This window comes from Entelurus aequoreus, linkage group LG01, assembly GCF_033978785.1.
Source record: "Entelurus aequoreus isolate RoL-2023_Sb linkage group LG01, RoL_Eaeq_v1.1, whole genome shotgun sequence".
Lineage (NCBI taxonomy): Eukaryota > Metazoa > Chordata > Actinopteri > Syngnathiformes > Syngnathidae > Entelurus > Entelurus aequoreus.
The window spans coordinates 59,768,258-59,793,919 of NC_084731.1; the positions used below are offsets into that span (position 1 = coordinate 59,768,258).

Genomic DNA, 25,662 nt, shown 5'->3' on the forward strand with positions numbered 1-25,662 from the left:
AGGACGCACAGCAGGCGACGGGGAAGATTGCGGCGGTGGCCGCGCCGGTCGGAGATCCGGAACCGGCGGCACAGCAGGGAGGAGGGAAGGCGGCGGTGGCCGCGCCGGTCGGAGAGCCGGAACCGGCGGTCGAGGCGGAGGGAGAAGGTCCGAGCCTGCTGTGGGCTGGGACCGCACAAACCGGGCTTTCAAGTCCTCGATGAATTGTGCGGTCCAGAACGTCGGCTGTGCATCGCCGACAGGGGTTCTCGCGAGGACACAGCATTCTGGCTCGATGATACTGTGAGGATCTCGCATGGCTGCCGTTTGTGTGTCCCCAAGATGCAAGAACCAGGAGGAGGATGAGCAGGTAAAATGATTTTAATTAACATAAACAGAAAATAAAGCAGTCTTGCATAAAAAAAAGTTCCAAACGTAGAGAGTCTATCATTGAGCACTGAGGAGTGCTCCAGCGAAAACATAAATAGACATATGCTGATTGGCAGCAGGTGTGGACCGGCTGCCAATCAACGGCAGGTGAGGAGAAAACAGTGCTCCGGGGAACAGGAAATTTAACAAAATAAGAGCACTGACCGGAAGTGATACAAAAACCAGGAAACAAACGGAAATGAAGTGACCGATCGTCACAGATATATTAATAAAATGAAAACTAAACCACATATAACATGTATTCAAGAAACATGGCTGAAGCCAAAATTTAACTTTATAATAAAAGGATATATAACAATACGTAAAGATAGGAATGATGGGCAAGGAGGAGGATGTGCCATATTTATTAAAGAAGACATGCATTATACAATATATACCATATATACATATAATATATGATGTAATATAAAAGGCACCAAGCTAAAGTAAGGTACGTTATTAAAAAGACAAGGAAACACTATTGGAGAACATTTTGTGAATCACTAAATAGAACTACTCCTTTAGGCCAAGTGTGGGAAATGATCAAGAAAATGTCAGGGATCAGAAGTGAACATAAAAATCATGTGATGAAAGATGGGACACGGTGTGTGGTAGAAAATAAAGAAAAAGCAGAACTTTTAGCAAAAATATTTGTTGAAGTGCACAGTAATGATAATTTGAGAAATGTTGAAAAACAAAAGAGAGAAGAAACAATTATTTTAAATATTGGGGAAATGATGGAAGACAACAATAATAGCGTTACCAACACTATAGATATGACATTTTCTTTGATTGAAATGGTTAGAATATTGAAAAAGGTTAAAAATACGACACCAGGAAAAGACCAGGTGAGTTATCAGATGATCAAAAACTTAAGTAGCATTGGCAAAGAAGTGGTCTTGAAATTATATAATAGGATATATGAAGAAGGAAAATTACCAGCTGAGTGGAAAGAAGCTGTAATAATTCCAATATGCAAACCAGGGAAAGACCCGGAAGAGGCAGGTAATTATAGGCCGATAGCATTGACCTCAAATTTGGGCAAAGTAATGGAAAAAATGATTAATGAAATACTAGTATATTATTTAGAGTCAAAAGAAATAATAAAAAACTACCAAAGTGGATTTCGCAAAGCAAGAAACACAAACGACCCAACAGTGCAGCTGGAAGAGGAAATTAGAAAGGGACAAATAAATAAAGAAAGTATAATTGCAGTAATTTTTGACATAGAGATAGCTTATGATATGTTGTGGAAACAGGGGTTGCTGATAAAACTAAATAAAATTGGGATTAGAGGGAAAATGTATAGATGGATAAAAGACTTCTTAACAAGTAGAACAATATTAGTAAAAATAGAGAATGAATATAGTAGAGAATATGAAGTGGAAAATGGGACCCCACGAGGGAGTATAAGTCCAGTACTATTTTGGATAATGATAAATGAAGTTTTTAGTGAAGTGGAAGGGTTAGTGGAGGTGGCACTGTTTGCTGATGATGGAGTGATGTGGAAGAGAGGTAGAAATACTAATCATATAGAAAAGAAGATTCAAAAAGCGGTAAATAATGTTCAAGAATGGGGAACGGCTTGGGGTTTAAGATTCTCTGTTGGAAAGACAAAAGTCATACATTTCACAAAGAGGAAAGTACAAAACAAGCTCCAAATTAAACTCTATGGACAAAATATAGAAGAGGTACAAGTATTTAAATACCGTATATTACCAAATAGTAGCCCAGGCGTTTATTTCACAAAATGGGGTCAGACCCCTGGCGGCTATTAGGACATGGGCGGTTATTTGCACAAGATTTTTATTTATTTTTGCACCAGCCTGCACTAGGCCATTATTTGGTTACAATGGTTACTGTCCAGTATTTTTTTTTCGTACAAAAAACTTTAAAAGTAAAAGCTATTGTAAACATACAAACAAAAAACAAGAGATCAACATGAGGTAGGCTATCAAAAGACAAGAGATCAACAAGGCCTCAATATGGCAGTAGGGCAACAATTGTCAAATAGAATACCAATAATAGAAATAAATAAACTTTTTAAATAAAGCAGCCTACCGGGAAAAATAAAATTATGGTACCAAGTACTCAAGTATAAAAGCCACCATCAAAACAGAACAATAATACTGTCACTTAAATAAAATAAAGGCTACAGTAATCCAAGTTTTAAATAAAGCAGCATACGTGATGTATCCACTGACACAAATTAGCATCAAGCTCGTCGCTTACTTTCTTCCTACCTCCACCAGATAAGCGAGCCCGTTTTCCATCGATGGCCGACTGAGATAGTAGTTCTCCCTTTTTTTGTTTCCATTCTCGTACACGTTTTTGGTCAACGTTAAACTGCCAGGCCGCTGCCAAACCAGAATTCTGCTCCGCATACTTCACAACCACTAGCTTGAACTTTAAGTCAAACTTTCTGTTCTTCTTCCCCCTTAAAGTATTCCCGTCCATCAGTTCTGGTGTGCCGGTATCCTGTTCATTCAACTCACTGCTACTGTTGCTTGCCATGTTGAAACTTTTCCTCGTGGATTTGTTGTTGTCGTTGAGTGTGTGTTACGCTATATGCGGTGACCCTTTGCAATATGTTGATTACCCAGAATCCCCACGTAACATCTGCTGTTACCGTAATTACCAGAATTACTACACCTTTGCTTTTCTTTTTATCATATAAATTGGGTTTAATGAAATCAATATGATTTTAATCTAAATTATGCAAATAACAGCTATTTGGACATGGGCGGTTATTAGGAAGAGGCGGTTAATTCACAAAATGGGGTCAGACCCCGGGCGGCTATTGGGACATGGGCGGTTATTTGCACAAGGGCGTTTATTTGGTAATATAGGGTATTTGGGAATATGGTTTGATAAAAATATTAACTGGTCAACCCACATCAGCAAAATAGTGGAGAAAAGTAAAAAAGTGTTAAATATAATGAGGGCTTTGAGGGGTAAAGATTGGGGGGCTGATAGGCAGACATTGAAAGCAATATATATCACTTTAATTTGATCTGTTATTGATTATGGATGCATCATTTACCAATCTGCTTCAAAAACTTTACTTGGGAAAATAGACAGGATCCAATCACAGGCTTTAAGGTTATGTTGTGGAGCTATAAAATCAACCCCAGTTGCAGCATTACAAGTAGAGATGAATGAAAAACCTTTAGACATGAGGAGAGATCAACTGTCAGTAGTTTATTGGGCAAACTTAAAAGGGTCCAAGCAAGGACATCCAACTCACCAAGTGCTACTAAACTGCCAAGAAAAAGAGAAGAAAAAAATAAATAGTTTCGGGTGGATAATAGGAGACATATGTAATAAAGCTCAAATTGACAATATTAAAGTTAGCCCTACAGTACCAATCCCTGCAATACCACCGTGGATGTGTGAAAACCCAAAGGTAAACATGCAATTACTAAAGAATAGAAATTTAAATAGTTACCAGATAGAAAAATGGATTGAGGAAACGTTTTTAGACAACATCATGGTATACACAGATGCATCAAAAACTATAAATAATAAAGTAGGAGCTGCAGCAGTTATTCCACAAGGAAACATAGTATTAAATAAAAGAATCAGTGATAAGTTATCTGTTTTTACGGGGGAATTGGTTGAAACTTATATGGCAGTTAACTGGATAGAGGAAAATAAAGCAAAGAAAGCAGTCGTATGCTCGGACTCCAGCAGTGCATTGATTAGCATAAAAAACATAGCATCAGAGGCAGCACGGTGGCAGAGGGGTTAGTGCGTCTGCCTCACAATACGAAGGTCCTGAGTAGTCGTGAGTTCAATCCTGGCCTCGGGATCTTTCTGTGTGGAGTTTGCATGTTCTCCCCGTGACTGCGTGGGTTCCCTCCGGGTACTCCGGCTTCCTCCCACCTCCAAAGACATGCACCTGGGGATAGGTTGATTGGCAACACTAAATTGGCCCTAGTGTGTGAATGTTGTCTGTCTATCTGTGTTGGCCCTGCGATGAGGTGGCGACTTGTCCAGGGTGTACCCCGCCTTCCGCCCGATTGTAGCTGAGATAGGCTCCAGCGCCCCCCGCGACCCCGAAAGGGAATAAGCGGTAGAAAATGGATGGATGGACATAGCATCAGAAACAAGACAAGATTTAGTTTATGAAATAGTTCAGGCAGTCTACAGAATAAATGAAGAGGGAGGTGTGGTAACATTTCTTTGGGTTCCTGTTCATGTAGGAGTTGTGGGGAATGAATTAGCTGATAGATACGCAAAACAAGCAACCACTAAAACAGAAGTAAACATGGAGATTAAGCACAGTAAAGAAGAAGTGAAGAACATAATTAAGATAGAACACAACAAAAAGTGGCAGGATAATTGGAATAAGGAAACAAAAGGTAGAGAGTATTACAAAGTCCAGAGGAGAGTTTGTGTGAGAGGAGGCAATAGAAATAGGAAGGAAGGAGACATTATTACTAGAATGAGATTAGGACATACATATCTAAATAGTTCATTGAAATTGATAGGGAAACATACTACAGGACTGTGTGATTCTTGCCATCAGATAGAAAGTGTAGGACATGCTTTAATACATTGTAGGAAACACAATAGAGAAAGGGAAATACTGGAAAGTAAGTTAGCGAAACAGAATATTAAGTTAGCAGCGGAAGAGATATTAGGATTGAACTCAGAACACATAGGATATAAAGCAATATACACATATTTAAAAACACTGGGTTAAATAAAATAATATAGAATAGGGATCCACCTCGGTCCACACTCCATTACAATAGGTGGCGGTAATGCACACCAGAAGGTTGCTTGCCAACCGCCATAAAAAAACAAAAGACGAAGAAGAAGAATAGTTGGACTTACATGTAGAAGAAGAAGGCTTTACGGAAGTGTATACGTCTTGGCATTTCCGGTATCCGTCTGAAAAGAAACGACTCCGCCGATTTGAAACTTAATCCAAACATGTCTGTTAAACTTTCGATAATGTATTAAAAAGGCTGTCGATAGCGTTACGACGCTCTATTAACCTTTAACCGCTGGATAACGGGTTATACCCCCATCGTTTTCACGGGCAAAGCTAAAGCTAGCAAGCGGTGTGTTCGTGTTAGTGAGCATTAAAGTCATCTCTGTCCGTGTTGACGTAACTGTCGAGTCATGGCCACTCGGCGTCTGACAGATGCATTCTTGTTATTGCGGAACAATGCAATCCAAAACCGGCAGATATTGGCTGAGCAAGTGAGTACAAACGACCCCCGTCTGAGTACACGTAGCAATGCTGCGGTGAGTTGGTCTGCATCGTTTTGACATTTTACTGTGTTTGCATTAGTCGTGCTAGCTAGGATCAGCTGTGTTATTGTAAACATCATTACATATCCTGGTTGTTCCCAGTATTTTACCTCAGGACTGACCGTGGAGTGGCCTGGCTCTCAGTCTCCGTTCTAATTAATCCCAAAGGTGATCTATCGGGTTCAGGTCAGGACTCTGTGCAGGCCGGTCAAGTTCATCCACACCAGACTCTGTCTTCCATGTCTTTATGGACCTTGCTTTGTGCACTTGTGCACAGTCAGGTTGGAAGAGGAAGGGGCCCGCTCCAAACTGTTCCCACAAGGTTGGGAGCATAGAATTGTCCAAAAATGTTATGGTATCCTGGAATATTCAAAGTTCCTTTCACTGGAGCTAAGGGGCCAAGCCAACAACCCCACACAATAATTCCTCCTCCACCAAATTTCACACTCGGCACAATACAGTCCGAAATGTAGCGTTCTCCTGGAAACCTCCAAACCCAGACTCGTCCATCAGATTGCCAGATGGAAAAGCGTGATTCTTCACTCCAGAGAAGGCGTAAGGCGTCTCCACTGCTTTAGAGTCCAGTGGCGGCGTGATTTACACCACTGCATCCCACACTTTGCATTGGACTTGGTGATGTACGGCTTATATACAGCTGCTCGGCCATGGAAACCCATTCAATGAAGCTCTCTGCGTACTGTACGTGGGCTAATTGGAAGGTCACATGAAGTATGGAGCTCTGTAGCAACTGACTGTGCAGAAAGTCTTTTCACTATGCTGACCCCTCTGTCAGTTTACGTGGCCTACCACTTGGTGGCTGACTTGCTGTTCCCAAACTCTTCCATTTTCTTATAATAAAGCAGACAGTTGACTTTGGAATATTTAGGAGCGAGGAAATTTCACCACTGGATTTGTTGCACAGGTGGCATCCTATCACAGTTCCACGCTGGAAATCACTGAGCTCCTGAGAACGGCCCATTCTTTTACAAATGTTTGTAGAAACAGTGTCCATGTAAAAGTGCTTGATTGTATATACCTGTGGCCGGGCCAAGTGATTAGGACACCTGATTCTCATCATTTGGATGGGTGGCCAAATACTTTTGGTAATATAGTGTATGTCCCTAAAAAATATAGGCTAAGGCAATATTTTCCCACAGATGAGTACTTATGTAGAGCACAAACAGGAGACCACAAAGTCTCTCCCAATCTGCATAATTCATGTTTTTCTGTCGGTCCTGAGGTTAATACTGGGTTCTAGGACACGTATGGAAGTATTGTCGTCGCGAAATTACCTGCAAACATGTATCTCAATCTGTGCATCTTTAATACATTATTTCACTGTGTATTCTTTTGTCTGTCTGTATATTATCAGTGTGTTTGTAATCAGATCCACGTGTGCGTGTTTTAACTTTTATTTACAGAAAAAGGCAAGGTGAAGTTACAGACAAATCCTTTTACTTGTGACCAATAATCTTTTTACACAAGATCTTCCGCAGCAGAAGTGTAGCTGAATTCAGCCAATTGAGGGTTCCTGCGTCACACAGATCTAAATACGCACACACAGATTGTATTAGACATGCACACACAGATTGTATTACACATGCACACACATTTGGATATGCACACACAGATTGTATTATACATGCACACACATCTTTCACAGAAGACGTGTCGCAAAAGTCAAGTTTAAATAGACAGCCTATTGATGGTTCTTGCTTCACACAAATCTGAATACACAGACCCACATTTTTTTTAAACACACAAATCGAAATACAAAAAGACAGATTTTTTTTACCTACAGACAGATCGTAGATTGATATACAGACAGACAAATGAATACGCCAACACTTGAATTGGATTACAGTCGCACAGATTGAGTTACGTGTTTGCAAATAGTTTTGCTACAATAATTCTTCCATACACACAACAAATAGGACAACATCCCATCCCATGTAATGTCCTGTGTTGTGTCTGTTTAGTGTATGTCTTGTCCTCTTGTTGCCTGTACAGTGCATCCGGAAAATATTCACAGCGTTTGAATTCCTCCACCTTTGGTTTTATTAATGACTTGTTCCAAAAAAATATTTTTCCCCTCAACATTCTACACACAGTTTTATTTTTTAGAAATATAATTTATATAAAAAATTATAAGGATAAAGATTGAGTTGAGATGCATCCTATTTTTACTGATCATCCTACAGATGCTTAAATTGAGTCCACTTGTGGTAAATTCTGTTGATTGGGACTTCCTGGACAGGATCAGGATGTATGTAGAATTTTGATTGAGGAAAAAAATGTTTATTCCATTTTGGAATAAGGCTTTTAATGTGGAAAAATTGAAGCGCCGTGAGTACTTTGTCGATGCACTGTACTGAATATGCAATGTACTTTGACTGTTACACATGTCTCACTAGTAGGGATGTAACGATGTTAACATTTCATATCATGGTTGTCACTATCGTGGTATTGTTAAATGTGCTCAAAAAGTATCTGTATTTATACACACACTAAAATCGTTTATACAAGTTTCATTAAAACAAAATGAAATAGATAAGCATACGATATACTTTCTTGGCTGGAGAAACATTAAATATTGCTCTGGCTTCTAAAAACATTTACATGGATGCCTAGAGGGCGCTAACTTTCCAATGTAGCTTAAGCGTTGTATCTTGCCCTCTTACAGATGTAAGGACGTAACTACGTACAGTACAGGCCAAAAGTTTGGACACACCTTCTCATTCACAACACAACTGATGGTCCCAACCCCATTGATAAAGCAAGAAATTCCACTAATCAACCCTGATTAGGCACACCTGTGAAGTGAAAACCATTTCAGGTAGACTACCTCTTGAAGCTCATCGAGAGAATGCCAAGAGAGTGCAAAGCAGTAATCAGAGCAAAGGGTGGCTATTTTGAAGAAACTGGAATATAAAACATGTTTTCAGTTATTTCACCTTTTTTTGTTAAGTACATAACTCCACGTGTGTTCATTCATAGTTTTGATGTGACAATCTACAATGTAAATAGTCATGAAAATAAAGAAAACACATTGAATGAGAAGGTGTGTCCAAACTTTTGGCCTGTACTGTACGTACGGGACACGTGCACACGCATTTGCTTTGGTAGTTGTTAGCTAATGATAGCGATTTGGATCGCTATAATTATAACTCGAATTCTTGAGACTTTGCACTGGCTCCCTGTTCATTTTAGAACTGATTTTAAAATCTTGCTTTACATGGACTGGCACCTCATTGTATCTCGGACCTCATCCAAATTTACACTCCTGTGCGGGCTCTGAGGTCCAAGAGCCAGCTCCAGCTCGTGGTGCCCAAGACGGGACTTAAAACCAGGGGAGACAGGGCCTTCTCTGTGGTCGGCCCTAAGCTCTGGAACACTCTGCCCCTCCATGTTCGAAATGCTCCCACAGTGGAGTGTTTTAAGTCTCGTCTTAAGACCCACTTTTATTCTCTGGCTTTTAACACTACGTGAGTTGTGTGGTCCTCTGTGTTTTTTAAATTTTGATTTCTATTTATTGTTTTAATTGGTTTTAACCTTTAAAATCGTTTTTAATCATATTTATTTTTATATTGGTTTTATTATTTTTTTGTTTTTGTTTTTATTCAGTCATTGGTGGAGCTAAGGATAATATTTGAATATTGTTTTTAATATTGTTGTGCAGCACTTTGGAAACATTTGTGTTGTTTAAATGTGCTATACAAATAAAGTGGATTGGATTGGATCATTAGCTTCAGCTGTCATTGAATGTATATTTTATCATAACTACAAATTGTTCCACGCGTTTTCTGCGCATACGTATTGACGAGTAACCGCCATAAACACCAATTATTTTATTCGGCACAGAAAAAAAGATTATTTCATAAACCTAGTAATTGTGAAAAATGCATTCGGTTTTAAAACAAATTTGTTCTGTTAAACCACTAATGGTAACATAAGCTAGCCGATGGTGTTTTTGTGATATTTATTTGGTTTGAAAGTTGCAAACAGCCCATTTAGGAGCCGTATTGTTTTTGAGTGTTTGAACAGGTTTTTCTTCTCTTTGTAAAGTGTTAGTGTTGGTTTTCTTTTTAAATGGTAACAGCAAACGATTACGGTTTATGTGAACTAATCAATCATCCATCCTTCCATTTTCTACCACTTGTCCCTTTCGGAGCCTATCTCAGCTGCATTCGGGCGGAAGGCGGGGTACACCCTGGACAAGTCGCCACCTCATCGCAGGGCCAACACAGATAGACAACATTCACACTCACACACTAGGGCCAATTTAGTGTTGCCCATCAACCTATCCCCAGGTGCATGTCTTTGGAGGTGGGAGGAAGCCGGAGTACCCGGAGGGAACCCACGCAGTCACGGCGAGAACATGCAAACTCCACACAGAAAGATCCCGAGCCCGGGATTGAACTCAGGACCTTCGTATTGTGAGGCACATGCACTAACCCCTGTGCCACCAAAGTTTATTTATACAGCCCTTAATCACAAGTGTCTCAAAGGGCTGAAACACTGTTGTATTCCTCCGAGAATAAATACATTTTTCTGTGAGAAGAGAGCGCAGCGTCTATGTTCAGTATGTACAGTTGAATAGCTTAGTTGCTCACACAGCTTTATACAAGTTTAGATTGGGGTACGTTGTTTCTTATTCGTAAAGACGTTAATGTCTCTTGTATTCATATTCATATTTTAGCGAGCTAGCGCCAGCCTGTATGTCAGTTTATCAAAGTGCCATGGTTAATCATGTTTTTTCGATCATTTTAATTTAAAACGATACTACTAACGGTTGGGAGTTTATCATGAATTCCGTTTATCATTACATTCTATAGTGAGACATAGGGATGTAATGATAAACAATATTATTAATAAACTGATGTCATTAGGGGTGTAACGGTACACAAAAATTTTGGTTCGGTACGTACCTCGGTTTAGAGGTCACGGTTCAGTTCATTTTCGGTACAGTAAGAAAACAACAAAATATACATTTTTGGGTTATTTATTTACCAAATTTGTAAACAATGGTTTTATACTTTTAACATTGGGAACACTATAATAATTCTGCCCATGTTAATCAACATTAAACTGCCTCAAGTTGTTGCTCAGATTAAATAAAATGACAAAACTTTTCTTCTACATATAAAAAGTGCAACATTAAACAGTTTCAAGTCAATTCATCATGCTTAATTTATTACAGAATTTGGGAAGCCTGTAGTTGATTTTTATATGTAAATGTTATATTTTTATCAACATGTGATAGCAGGGACCCTGCCATTCAAAACTAGGCTGCTCCATTACTAATGATTAATGTAACTAGCTGAAAAAATTGTACAATAGCAATAGGAGAGACTATTCATCCCTGAACACCATGGATTTCATGTAGGCTTAATGATGCAGTTACATTATTATATCAGCTATCAGAGACAGAAACTCTTCATTTAACATAATGTCCTTTTTTGCTTCTTCAACACAGCTCAATCAACACAGAAAAAGGTAAAGTGAAATAACAGACAGACAAGGCTTTGCTGACCGTAACACATACACACACGCACACACACCGCAAAATGAACTAACGTTACGCTAAAAGCGAATTAGCCTTAACCTCAAGCCAGGACTGCGAGCGAGCTAAGCTGCAGTTTATATTTCTAGAAGGTCAACGGGCTCATAGTGATGTTGTTACTAGTAGTTGACTGGGAGGTGTTTATTATAATTTGGGGAGAGTCCGCTGCCTGATGCTTACCTGCTAAACGCTTAGCACTGACTACATGCGCTCTGAATACGCACTGCTGATTGGCTGTTACCGCTCTGAATACGCACTGCTGATTGGCTGTTACCGCTCTGTATGTAACCAATCAGATGGTTGTGTGGGTCGGACAATGCTGGGTGCTGTGTACTGACAGAGACAGGCAGAAGGAAGCGGAGCAGCTAGTTAAGACTTTAGCTTAGCTTAATATGTTCGTGTGGAAACTCGTTCGGTACACCTCCGAACCGAACCCCCCGTACCGAAACGGTTCAATACAAATACATGTACCGTTACACCCCTAGATGTGATACATTCTATAGTGAGACATAGGGATGTAACGATAAACAATATTAATAATAAACTGCCGTGATACATTCTATAGTGAGACATAGGGATGTACCACAGCAGTTTATTATTGTTTATCGTTACATCCCTATGTCTCACTATAGAATGTATCATGTCAGTTTATTATTAATATTGTTTATTGTTATATCCCTATGTCTCACTATAGAATGTATCACATCAGTTTATTATTAATATTGTTTATCGTTACATCCCTATTTCTCACTATAGAATGTATCACATCAGTTTATTATTAATATTGTTTATCGTTAATCCCTATGTCTCACTATAGAATGTATCACATCAGTTTATTATTAATATTGTTTATCGTTACATCCCTACGTCTCACTATAGAATGTGTCACATCAGTTTATTAATAATATTGTTTATCATTACATCCCTATGTCTCACTATAGAATGTGTCACATCAGTTTATTATTAATATTGTTTATCATTACATCCCTATGTCTCACTATAGAATGTGTCACATCAGTTTATTATTAATATTGTTTATCGTTACATCCCTACGTCTCACTATAGAATGTATCATGTCAGTTTATTATTAATATTGTTTATTGTTATATCCCTATGTCTCACTATAGAATGTATCACATCAGTTTATTATTAATATTGTTTATCGTTACATCCCTATTTCTCACTATAGAATGTATCACATCAGTTTATTATTAATATTGTTTATCGTTACATCCCTACGTCTCACTATAGAATGTGTCACATCAGTTTATTAATAATATTGTTTATCATTACATCCCTATGTCTCACTATAGAATGTGTCACATCAGTTTATTATTAATATTGTTTATCGTTACATCCCTATGTCTCACTATAGAATGTGTCACATCAGTTTATTATTAATATTGTTTATCATTACATCCCTGTCTCACTATAGAATAATCAAATACATCATGTGCTTTTTCTCACTATAATTGTATTAATACATTTATTTTAAAGATAAGATGCTTTCTTGTTCTTCAGGATTTGGCTGAAACAAGTACAGTGGAACCTTAAACATCAAACAATGTATTTCTGGCATCCTTGGTGACTTCCAATTAGTGCTCGTATTGTCTGACATTGAAATAACCTGTTTCAATGTCAAACTGTTGGCAGCGTAACGGAGTGTGTATGTTGGGAAACCTCACTACCTAACACCTTAAGAGCTTGCACTGGGCTTTTAGTTCGGTGCCTAGCTCTCTCGTCTCTGATTCTGAGGACTCCGGTTCGAGCCCCGGGCGGAACAAAACGTTGTTAAATGTAGGTAAGAGCTTGTCATTCGTAATTGTCATAGAAGTGTAAAAAGTCAGACACGATACGTGGCTCACAACAATAATAATATCTAGATATGTTGATACTGCGATTGCCCATATTTGGTTCTGACTAATGTATGACATAGCCGTGAAACAAAAGTATCTTACATACTGCATATTTCTTATCCAGCTTTGTCCCATCACACTGTAAAAGCCAAAGTGTCCTCGCTTTTAATTTTAAGGGTTCGTATTATGATATTTTTCAACATTTAAACAATTCCTTGTGGTCTACACCAGGGACCTGTTTAATGTAGGCAATATTTTCACGGACCAGCCTTCCACATGTGGCAGATAAATATAGCAAATAAGTGCATGGAAAATTAATACATGAAAAAACTCACCTCAATTAGTGGGAGCCCCTGGCCTTTTCCCTTTGCAAAAAAGCTCTCCATAGTTAGTAGTAGGCTTTTTTTTTTCGGCTTTAGTATCTGATGGGTTATAGGTGATACATCACATTCAAGGACAAGGGCATGGATATATAATAAAGCTAGAAATACTTGCCATTAGTCCCATTAGATTTCTGTGGATTTCTATTTCCATTCTAAAAGTTATGTATTCATATTTTGTGCAATATTTCATATGTAGATTCACTGTTAGCTTTTTTTGGTCCAATTTTCCATGCGTAAATACATCTGTTATTGCTAACTACTTGTGTATTAGGACTGTGTGCAATAATAGCAGCACTTTAACTTACTAGGCCAAAGGAGATGTGTATTTTCTTCCTTCAGCACAAGTATTATATGCAACAATTTAGCACTTCTCCATTAAACTACTATGGTCACTTTGTTCCTGATCAGCCCTGATCTTAGGTCATCAACCTGCTGCGGACTGCAGATGGAACCTAGCTTTTGGCTACGATTTGGCACCTACACATTTAATGTTTATTCATGTGCATTGTTCCATGTAACAAAGACCTAACAAATATTGCAAATGGAGACTTTCTATCAGGAGTTTTATAATAGATCCAGGAACAAGCTTATTGGTGTGTCTGGTGGGACTAGCCAAAGTTAAGGAGGAGAAAATGCGGTCAGTTATAAATGATTAATGTCTCTGTGCGGCCTGGCAGCAAATGCGTCACGAACCAGTGGTCGGGGACCACTGGACTCTACATAACATGTAATGGTGGTTCTTTGCTCAAAATGTTGCATAGATTATGTTTTACAGACTTCTTTGTGGGCGGTCTTATTTACGTACTTCCACCTCGACTGCGTCTTCTCCCGGTCGTCTATATTGTAGTTTTCAGCGCGTCCTTATGATGACTACCGACAGATATAAGTTAGAACTACATGCTACTTTGTATTAGAAATGGCCACAGCGCAGGATGCATGTGCATGTACGAGACAGTCTGCCCCACAAAAAATGGATAGAGAAAAAGAAGGAACTTATTGACACCAATGGCGGACTCAGTTAAAACTTTACCATATGTTGAGATATCCGCTGACGTCACTAATGGGAAAAACATCACAAATTGTGCAAATTCCAAACGACTCGTTTGAAGGAAGGCAAGATTGTTTTATAAATATCTCAGCCATGCCTCCATGGTTTGACTTTTGCAGATCCCAAATACATAAAACATGTACCAATAGGTAAGACAAGTTGGTTGTGGGCACCTTTAAACGATGCTTATGTATCAGTTCAATATTAGTGTAGGTGTTGTCTTCTGTGACTTTGGCCTAACTTTTAGCCACTGGTGCAAGTAGGGCCCCTGAACATGTAAAACTGACTCCACTAATTACATTAAAATAAGTTTATAGTGAGGAAAAAACTAAGTGAATAGAGGTAAGGTTATTTATTGCAATACTTTGCCGTATTGATACTTTTAATGCAATTGTGCGTCACTGCACCCTGAGACTTCACACGTCTCACCTTCTTAATGTTCACAATCTAGACATTGTTTTTGTTTTTTATCCCTTTAGTCATATTACCAAACTTTTTGAGTATGGCCTTTCATATTGGACTCAGTTCTATGTTTATTCTCCTTAGTTTATCTTCACCGGTATTCATTTATGGTTGCATAAGTACTCCAAAAAGCAAAATCTACCTGAAGAGTTGAAATCTGAAGTTTGTAAAGGCGTCATTTTGTGATATTTATTTAATATGTTAAGGTTCCACTGTACTGTATATGACAAAACTGTTTTTTTGACTTATCAAAATATTATCAGTGATAAAAATACAACTTGTCATATATAAAAAGCCTAGATGGTGGTGTTCTGCTTGTTTGGTGTTCACTTCTGGGGCTCACTTCTGTTGCTTCTGTCCTTCTTTCTTCCTTCCTCCACTAATGGATGGAACCACACCATCACTTTAGGAGCTTGATGAGGTATCATTGTTTGTTTCCTGGTAGAAATACCAACATTACTTTAAGTGGTGCGCCACATATGTTACTTATTACGTCAAAGATAATAGAGGTGTTTTTTTTTTCTTAGTTTGCTGATGATCGGATGGCGCTGGTGTCAGGAATCAGTCTAGATCCTGAAGCAGCCATCGGCGTCACCAAGAAACTGCCTCCTAAATGGATAGAGGGCATCGATGAGGTAAACTTTTTCAACTCAACCAGCTTTGGTACCACTAATATGTCCCTTTGGGTGCCTTTCAGATCCACTATGAAATCTCACGGGTTCGACAGAAAATGAAGGACCTGGCTCTGCTTCATGACAAGCACATGAATCGTCCCACCTTGGATGACAGCAGTGAAGAAGAGCACGCCATAGAAATCACCACCCAGGAGATCACACAGGTACTCTTCCTGGTTCACGACTGAGTGCAGGAAATGGTCCTCATGGTCGCCTTGTGGATATGCAGATGTTCCATCGATGCCAGAGAGCCGTCACTGGCTTGCAGTCCCGCTGTGGCCACTGCACCGAGCAGGAGGAGAGACTATTGAGAAACGTGGTCTCATCTCTGGCACAAAGTCTGCAGGACCTGTCCACCACTTTCAGACACACACAGTCCAGCTACTTAAAACGTAAGCTTTTTCGAAATCTACCGAGAGCAGTTTTTGCTTTAAAGTGTTGTTTAAATCGCAAATCCGTAGTTTAAAATATGAACTTTTTGACAACTTGATGTGATACTGAATTTGGGGATTCCATTAGCTGTAGAAATGATATCAAAATTATAAGTTAAGAAATCAAGAAACGCATACTTGAAATATTTCACTCTTGTGTGTAGTAGGGTTGTACGGTATACCGGTATTAGTATAATACCGCGATACTAATGGATCATATTCGGTACTATACCGCCTCTAAAAAGTACCGGTCCGGCCCCCCGTCGTCGTCACGTCATGACATTGCTGGTTTTACGAGTAGAGGAGCATGTTTGGCAGCACTCAATCACAGAAAACTTACAAGCAGACACATAGTGTAGGCAGAAAAGGGAGAATGTACACATTTTGGCTTGAAAACTTAAAGATGAAGTTATAACACTGAAACACCCTCAGGAAGAGGTGCTTTTAGACATGGCTAGCTAGCTAGCGGCTAAAGTCCATCCGCAGTCTGCAGTGTTTTAGCTACTTCTAAATCACTAATCCTCGCCTACATGGCAAAATAATAAAGTAAGTTTCTTACAAGTGTCATCCCTGCAGAACGAGGAATAGCTAAACGTGCTTCACTACACACCGTAGCTCACCAGCGTCATAATGTAAACAACCGCCATGGGTGGATCAACACCTGACTTCCACTGTAATGATACCAAGTACAAGAGCGTATGTAGTCAATACTACTATGATTACATCAATGTTTTTAGCAACACAAAATCTTCTTTTGTTTTTTTTATATCTATATTATTTTTGTAAACTCAGGAAATACGTCCCTGGACACATGAGGACTTAAAATGATGACCATTGTATGATCCTGTAACTACTTGGTATCGGCTTGATACCCAAATTTGTGGTATCATCCAAAACTAATGTAAAGTATCAAACAACAGAAGAATAAGTGATTATTACATTTTAACAGAAGTGTAGAAAGAACGAAAGTAACCAGATATTAACAGTAAATGAACAAGTAGATTAATAATAAATTTTCTACCACTTGTCCCTCATAATGTTGACAAAATAATAGAATATAAATGACACAGTATGTTACTGCAAACGTCAACAGCTATATTAGGAGTCTTTGTTTGCTTACTTACTACTAAAAGACAAGTTGTCTAGTATGTTCACTAATTTATTTAAGGACAAACTTGCAATAACAAACATGTTTAATGTACCCTAAGATTTTTTGTTAAAATAAAGCCAATAATGCCATTTTTTGTGGTCCCCTTTATTTAGAAAAGTATCAAAATACATTTTGGTACTGGTACCAGTACCAAAATTTTGGTATCGGGACAACACTAGTGTGTAGTAAATCTAAAGAAACTACATTTTCACTTTTTTGAATTAAACTACTGTAACTATTTTCAAATATTGTGATTTATTGACTTGCACTTTATATTAGAACATTTTGATGCTGTGCAGTTCTACAACACTACTGCAGTTGATTAGTCTCAGTGTAGATTGATGCTTTTGTTGTTCACCCCATAATTTAATGTCTGTCTTTGAATGAACTGGTCATTGTTTGATTATTCAGGAATGAAGAATCGTGAGGAGCGATCAAAGCACTTTTTTGACTCAGGGCCGCTAATGGAAGAAGACGAAGAGCTAGCTGTGTATGACAAGGTGCGTGGCTGTTTGAAATGCTGTAATTCTTTCAGGATAATTAAGTTCACTCAGTGACGTGTAACATGAGGCAGTTGTGGAATAGTATTTGGAAGAGGAAAATCAAAACTGATCCAAAGCTGGGTAAATGCTGTCTCATCACTACTATTGTCAACCCAAAGCATGACTCTAGCAACACACATCACTGAGGCAAGCGTAAAAAGGTGGACACGCACTGATGATGTTGTGTTTAGAACGTGAAATTGGTTCCATTCAAAGAAGATTCCATCGCACAATGTGAACATTACTATATACACTCCAACTAACCGCTGAACAGAGTACGGCGATGCCACAACACCCGCCATAAATAATATTTCTTAATGTGCTTTTCACTAAAATACATTTTAAAGTGCTACATTACAAACCAATATTTAAAAGGATAACAGCTCAGCCATGATTTTGGAGTATAAATATTTGGGGTTTTGGCACCAACTGCTGGACTAGATGTGACCAATCTAAGTCTAAGACTAGATCTGACCATGAATTGATTAACGTGGACCCCGACTTAAAAAAGTAGAAAAACTTATTTGGGTGTTACCATTTAGTAGTCAATTGTACGGAGTATGTACTGTACTGTGCAATCTACTAATAAAAGTTTCAATCAATCAAAAAAACAATCTAAGACTGGATTTGACCAATCAAATCAAATCAAGCTTTATTTATAAAGCGCTTTTCATACATAACAGAAATGCAACGCAAAGTGATTTACAAAGTTAAAAACAATACCCCGGTGACCAATATCCCCCATTATCGCATATGTACGCACGGACACAGATACCAAACACAACACACACACACACACACACACACACACACACACACAACATACACACATATGCAACTATATGGACCAATGATTGCATGGCTGAGTACAGAGGAGACATGTGAGTAGATCTGACCAATCTAAGTCTAAGACTAGATCTGACCAATCTAAGTCTAAGACTAGATCTGACCAATATAAGTCTATAAGCACAAACTGATGAAGTCTACTCGGATGAGCGGTGAAACGTCTTCCAAGACAAACCTAGCAGTCCAGTTGCGATCAATTCAACGCCCTGAGATTCCTTGAAGCTGTTATACTGCTCAACACAAGCTGGGCTCCATAGTCTCCCTTTGCTCTTCTTTCTCCCCCAACTGACTGCACAAAAACTTTTAATCAAAACGTTCAATAGTTTTCTTCTTATTTATCTACTTCATTCCACACAGCTGATCTCAATCCTACCTTTTGTTAAGTTCCTTAACTTTATTGCCTATTTATTACTGTTTTTCCTTGGTACTTGCCAATCCAATCCCCTTTATTTCCATCTCACTATTAACAACAAAACTGTCTCCGGAGTGCTGCACATAAAAAAAGAAACAATAAAAATTATCAAATTTCAAGCATTTAAAATGAAACAAGTAAACAAACAAATAGTAGAATAAAACAATACAAACAAATCAATGTAATAGAATAAAACATTAAAAGAGACAGAGGACGACAAGACTCACACCGATTTAAAAGCCAGAGAATAAAAGTGGGTTTTGAGACGAGACTGAGGGGGCGGAACATTCCAAAGTTTAGGGCCAACAACAGAGAAGGCCCTGTCTCCCCTAGTTTTAAGCCTCGTTTTAGGCCCCACAAGTTGGAACTGGCCCTCAGACCTCAACGCGCGAGCTGGAGCATAAATTTGAATGAGGTCCGTGATGTACTTTGGGGCCAGTCCATTCAAAGCTTTAAAAACAAACATTTTAAAATTAATTCTAAAACAAACAGAAAGCCAATTCAGAGAAGCGAGAATCGAGGTGATGTGCTTGCTTTTTTTGGTTCCCGTTAAAAGGCGTGCTGCAGAGTTCTGGACTAACTGTAAGCGTGACTGTGCATTTGGACTTATTCCAGTGTAAAGTGCATTACAGTAGTCCAGACCTGATGAGATAAAAGCAAGGGACATGAGTCCAAATTTCATATTGTGCACATTTATGACCAATAAATCTCCTTCTAACAGTGCCTATTTACTGTATTTTAGTCATCTAGAAAAAAAATAACTGGGTCAAAAGGTGTGTATTAGTACTATTAGTACTTTTGAGCAAATTCAACAATGGAGCAACAATAATAACCGTTATAAACCTTAATAATACTGGCACCAAAATATTGTTGTTGTCATTTTAATTTGCATGATGACTTTCCCTGTCATGATTAGCATCTTGTGTTGATGCATAGTTTACTGTGCACTCATGAAGGATTTCCCACCCGGTGGTTGTTTCTTCCAGGGCTTTACAGATGACCAACTGATGTTGGTGGAGCAGAATACAGTCATGGTTGAAGAACGAGAGCGAGAGATCAGACAAATAGTTCAGTCCATCTCTGATCTGAATGAGATTTTCCGGGACTTGGCCAGCATGGTGGTGGAGCAGGTATTGGACACATAGTCAGTACATTTGCATGCACTAAAATGGACTTATTGCATGCGTGGGCTTGAAACCAGATTTTTAATATACATGTAACCATTTTAATTAGACACTGTTTAACTTTTCAAAAATTGGATTACCACACCTAGTTTATGTGATTGGAAACCATTAGTTCTGGCAATGATTAAAATGACCAAAATAGGGTAAATATCAAACCCAAAACTAGTGAAGTTGGCATGTTGTGTAAAAAAAAAAACAGAATACAATGACATGCAAATCCTTCTAAACTTATATTCAATTGAATAGACTGCAAAGACAAGATATTTAACGTTTGAACTGGAAAGCTTAATTTTTTGCAAATATTAGCTCATTTGGAATTTGATGCCTGCAACATGTTTCAAAAAAGCTGGCACAAGTGGCAAATAGGACTGAGAAAGTTGAGGAATGCTCATCAAACACTTATTTGGAAAATCCCACAGGTGAACGGGCTAATTGGGAACAGGTGGGTGCCATGATTGGGTTTTTGGAAACCGTGGACGTTGTGTCCTCCGGAACAAAGAGGAAAAGAACCGTATTGTTCTAGGCGCAAAGTTGAAAAGCCAGCATCTGTGATGGTATGGGGGTGTACTAGTGCCCAAGACATGGGTAACTTACACATCTGTGAAGGCACCATTAATGCTGAGAGGTACATACAGGTTTTGGAGCAACATATGTGGCCATCCAAGCAACTTTATCATGGACACCCCTGCTTATTTCAGCAAGACAATGCCAAGCCATATTCTGCATGTGTTACAACAGCGTGGCTTCATAGTAAAAGAGTGCGGGTACTAGACTGGCCTGCTTGTAGTCCAGACCTGTCTCCCATTGAAAATGTGTGGCGCATTATGAAGCCTAAAATACCACAACGGAGATCCCGGACTGTTGAACAACTTAAGCTGTACATCAAGCAAGAATGGGAAAGAATTCCACCTGAAAAGCTTAAAAAATGTGTCTCCTCAGTTCCCAAACGTCTACTGAGTGTTGTTAAAAGGAAGGGCCATGTAACAGTGGTAAAAATGTCCCTGTGACAACTTTTTTGCAATGTGTTGCTGCCATTAAATTCTAAGGTAATGATTTTTTGCCAAAAAAAATTGAAGCTTCTCAGTTCGAACATTAAATATCTTGTCTTTGCAGTCTATTCAATTGAATAGTTGAAAAGGATTTGCAAATCATTGTATTCTGTTTTTATTTACGAATTACACAACGTGCCAACTTCACTGGTTTTGGGTTTTGTACATATTGTTATGAAAGTGTCTGTTACTACATTATATATATATACTTGCAGTGTGTATATTGTACATATTACGTATTGTTATGAGGGTGTCTGTTAGTTCAATATATATATATATATATATATATATATATATATATATATATATATATATATATATATATATATATATATTAAAAGGTTCTCACATTGTCATTGTGTGTAGAATTTTTAGGACAGAACTAAATGTATTCATTTTGGGAATAAGGCTGTAACATAAACTGTCTTTATTCATGTAGCGCTTTACTGTACCTGGAATGATACCCAAAGTACTGTACATGATATGTCACATTCACACTGATGGCGGGAGCTGCCAAGCAAGGCGCTAACCCCGACCTATCAGGAGCGAGGGTGAAGTGTCTTGCTCAAGGACACAACGGCCGAGACTAGGATGGCAGTAGCTGGAATTTAGTGCATGTAAACGTAGGAAGTCACCTGACCATACACAAACATGGATGACTTAAAACATGTCATAAGTCCAGTTGTCTTTGCTTGATCTAATGATGTCTGCTGCTACTTGAAGGGCACCGTCCTTGACAGAATCGACTTCAACGTGGAGCAAGCGTGCGTCAAAACAGACGATGGCCTAAAACAGTTACAAAAGGTAAATCTGGTTTCACTAATAGTCACACAGCCATACTTCTTCACTAACAAACATGTCCTCCTTGCTTTCATGGTCTTTGCAGGCCGAGCAGTACCAGAAGAAAAACCGGAAGATGCTGGTCATTTTGATCCTATTTGTCATAGTCATCATTCTAATAATTATTCTCTTTTCAACCAAGTTTTAATCTTACAATTATTTTTGCTCTCCGTGTGAGTGTTTGTTGTGGAGTCTGTGAACCTCTGCTCCGACAAAAGCAGACAGCCTTTCCCACCGTAAGTCTGGTTTTTTTTTCAATCAAAATAACAATCGACAGAATCTTTTATCTGTGGCTGATTTATGACGTGTCTGGTATGGAAAAACTCCACCACCTTGGACTAGCTGCCTGTTGTTTATGCAGTGTAAAGACAGACATGTTATTGTTTGCTTCTTTCTGCTTGGTTCCAATGTGAATATGCATTCTTTCTTTTGAAGAGACAATGCAATGGGGGATTATGGGTAGTCTTGACACATTATTTTCCTGTGTTGATCATACACTACCAAATATTCCTACGGTTGAGCGCCTGTTAATCATTGGATATTCTAATGGAATAACACTGCTTGGTAAGTAGCTGTCCCAACATTCTAGAATCATCCGTTTATTTAACAGGTGCTACGCTTGTCAAAAACGATTGAACTACGCAGTTTTGTTTTCAAGCGCTATCCCCTTTTTGAACTGCAATTTGCACATACTTGAGGCCTGAGCAAGAGGAGTGTGTCGTGATATGGACGTAGTACTACTGTCATCTGTATGATGAAAATATTTATTTTTTAAAAACGACCAATGACCAAGACATTCTGTGTCCTGCAGAATGATTGTATGTTAGGTAAAACTAGTAGCTCTACGTACACTAAGGACTCCACTAAGGAAACTGTGGTCCATCCCGCATATGCAGATACATAAAGACTTCTTTTATTCTGCTGTTATGTTCACGTATAAAGACTTGATATGCCGAGACGATGAAGAGCTTTATTTAACATATCTGTTCATTTATGCTTATTTTATACACCATCTCTGTCATTGATGTGAAGTGGGTGTAAACAAATGTCCAAGTGGTACTATTCATGAGTGAAGGTTTTTTTTTAATAAACATGGAATATGTTGGTCGAGTTTATTTGATTTTCATTTAATAATAATACATTTTATTTATAAGGCGCCTTTCTGGGCACTCAAGGACACCGTACAAAATCAAAACAATAAAATCAATTGGATTAAAAACAACAAAGATCATTAAGATTTACAGTGAATAAGCAGTCAGCAATAGGTGTGTTTTTATATATTTATTCATTCATAGCATAGCCTCCCAGCGGACTATTGTTTAGGTTTAATGAGCCCTTTCACCCCTGATTGCTTCATTTTTGAAGAATGTAGTCCGTCAGGCCTCGTTGGCGCAGTAGGCAGCGCGTCAGTCTCATAATCTGAAGGTCGTGAGTTCGAGCCTCACACGGGGCATCGTTTTGATAAGGTCTCATTATATTTTTGGCTAAGTTTTATATTCATAAATGTAAGTTCCTCAATAGCCGACCTGTTTTTTGTGTCTTTAATAAATAATTACAACTCTACTTTAAAACACTCTCTGCCTCCAACAACCAAAAAGCTGTGAAAACGATGATGCTGTGTTCCAAATTTCAATTATTTACGAACTTGTGTGAGCCTATGGCTTTGCACTTTGTTTATTTATATATATATATATTTATTTATTTTTAAAAACATTTTTTTTCTTTCTATTTTAGTTACTTCATTGAGTTTACAACCCCCTGGCGCTGTTTTGTACTGTTTTTGTTCTTATTTTGATTATTATTTTTCAATTGTTTGTAAATGTTGCAATTTATAAATAAAGGTTTATAAAATAAATAAATAAAATAAAATAAACGTTTTGAAAAGGTCACCACTTCCGGGTCCAGTTTTGCTAAGCCAATCACCGGGCTGAGTCCATCTTTCCGTGGCCAATCACAGCGTCTTTCTTCTAACGCGCGTAAGAACTTTTTTGTCCCGCCCCCTACGTAGGCAACACTTGGGTTTTATAATGTGAAGGTCGTGAGTTTGAGCCTCACACGGTGCAACATTTTGCAAAGGAAGAGAAACACTTAACTGGTTAGCACTTCCGGGTCCATCTTGGCTAAGCCAATCACCGGGCTGAGTCCAAATTTCGGTGGCCAATTGCAGCGCCGCGTTATCTTTCGAGCGCGCGTATGAACTTGTTTTGTCCCGACCCCTACGTAGGTAACGCTTGGGGTTTACGATCTGAAGGTAGTGAGCTCGAGACTCACACGGTGCGATGTTTTAAAAGGAAGAAAGACACTCGGTGGCATTCTTTCTAACATATCAATTTAAGTGGACCCCGACTTAAACAAGTTGAAAAACTTATTCGGGTGTTACCATTTAGTGGTCAATTGTACGGAATATGTACTTCACTGTGCAACCTACTAATAAAAGTCTCAATCAATCAATCAATTTCTTGCCCTTCAGAAATACACCCAATTATGTTCTAGTCAAGTAAAGTTAGGGTTAGGGTACTACAAACCGTGTGTACTATAATATATCTCGTAATGCAGTTTTACCTTTAAAAAAACACTTAAATTATGGGGAAAGAAATCTTACACTGGCACAACAGCACCTCCACGTGGCTGCTAAGAGGCAAGTGAAAATGCACAACAGTGCAGAATATATCCTGTTTGTGTTTGCTTATTGTTATGTATTAAAGGGTTAAATTATCGTCAATTATTAGGAATCGGACAGAGGGCGTGATTATTAATCAAGTGTTCTATGATTATCTCGTACATCTGGCAACGCTGTTCCCAAACGTACACGTGGTTAGTTGGTACGTGGCAGCGGAAGATAAACACGTTTATATCACCTTTCAAATTAAAAGCCGCCGCTGGGTTTTTTTTTGTTTTTTTTGCCATGAATAAAAAATAATACGCAATATTTTTTACTAAACAATAACTTAAAACACTAAGGTGTCGACATTCCTGTAGGATGCGCTTTCCGTGGCGTGTTTTTTCCGGCGAATTACGCCTGAGCTGTTTAAGTTTGATGCTGGCAGACCCGGAAATGGACTTGGAACTTTTCAGCGAGCGATTGATTCCAAACATTTTGTTTGCCTCCATTCATGAATCACCATGAATTATTTTGGCGACGCCTTTCCAGCGGACACTTGCTTGTTCGCCGACACATTTCCTGAAGACACAGTTTACAAGTTAATGGGCCAGGAGCTGACAATCACGCAGCATTTTGGTGCCAACCTCGGCGTGGCGGCGCCAGTGTGGGAAGCAGTGAGTACTTCATCACTAAACGAATAACATAAAAAATATACATTTGTTCTTAAAATGTGTTTCAAAAGGTACCTTTAGTTGGATTAAAATCGTATTTGTATTTTTAAAATTAAAATAAATGGCTAATTTGCACAAATTCCGATCAAAGTGTCCACTAGTGCACTTTTTCTTCTCGAGTCCAGACCCGAGTGCACTGCGTTAAGTACACTCACTCACTGTTTAATGTTTACGGTCTGTTGCCAAATATGTTTGCAGATAAAACATTTTTATCGA

The 25,662-nt window shown here is 38.6% G+C and overlaps 3 protein-coding genes and 1 non-coding gene across 7 annotated transcripts in view; 3 read left to right on the forward strand and 1 right to left on the reverse strand.

The window, feature by feature from the left end:
• dnajc14 (DnaJ (Hsp40) homolog, subfamily C, member 14) overlaps window positions 1–4,604 on the reverse strand; it is a 262,644-nt gene extending 258,040 nt beyond the window's left edge. The window contains exon 1 of the mRNA XM_062055231.1: window positions 4,600–4,604. The gene's annotated coding sequence lies outside the window, so the exon portion shown is untranslated. The remainder of the gene's footprint in view (window positions 1–4,599) is intronic.
• LOC133655258 (EEF1A lysine methyltransferase 3-like) overlaps window positions 1–25,662 on the forward strand; it is a 477,733-nt gene that overhangs the window by 432,793 nt on the left and 19,278 nt on the right. Inside the window, exon 1 of one of the 2 annotated variants that reach the window (XM_062055243.1) lies at window positions 25,162–25,389. The exons of the other annotated variant lie outside the window; for it this stretch is intronic. Coding sequence (XP_061911227.1) covers window positions 25,237–25,389 — 153 coding nt within the window. The 5' untranslated portion in view covers window positions 25,162–25,236. Of the gene's footprint in view, window positions 1–25,161; window positions 25,390–25,662 lie in introns of those variants that run through there. 2 annotated transcript variants of the gene reach the window in all.
• LOC133655230 (syntaxin-16-like) lies at window positions 5,231–23,218 on the forward strand. 3 transcript variants are annotated; one of them, XM_062055202.1, is made up of 8 exons: window positions 5,231–5,667; window positions 15,513–15,620; window positions 15,683–15,823; window positions 15,889–16,051; window positions 17,652–17,740; window positions 20,027–20,170; window positions 21,997–22,077; window positions 22,160–23,218. In XM_062055202.1, exons 1-8 carry the CDS (start codon window positions 5,542–5,544, stop codon window positions 22,259–22,261), a joined length of 954 nt encoding a protein of 317 aa, XP_061911186.1. In that variant the 5' UTR covers window positions 5,231–5,541; the 3' UTR covers window positions 22,262–23,218. The 3 variants fall into 3 exon arrangements, with proteins under 3 accessions (XP_061911186.1, XP_061911193.1, XP_061911202.1); XM_062055209.1 differs by having other exon boundaries at window positions 5,232–5,622; XM_062055218.1 differs by lacking the exon at window positions 5,231–5,667 and adding an exon at window positions 14,327–15,406.
• Window positions 23,494–23,566, forward strand: trnam-cau (transfer RNA methionine (anticodon CAU)). Its single transcript has one exon. It is a non-coding gene; the product is annotated as a tRNA-Met (tRNA).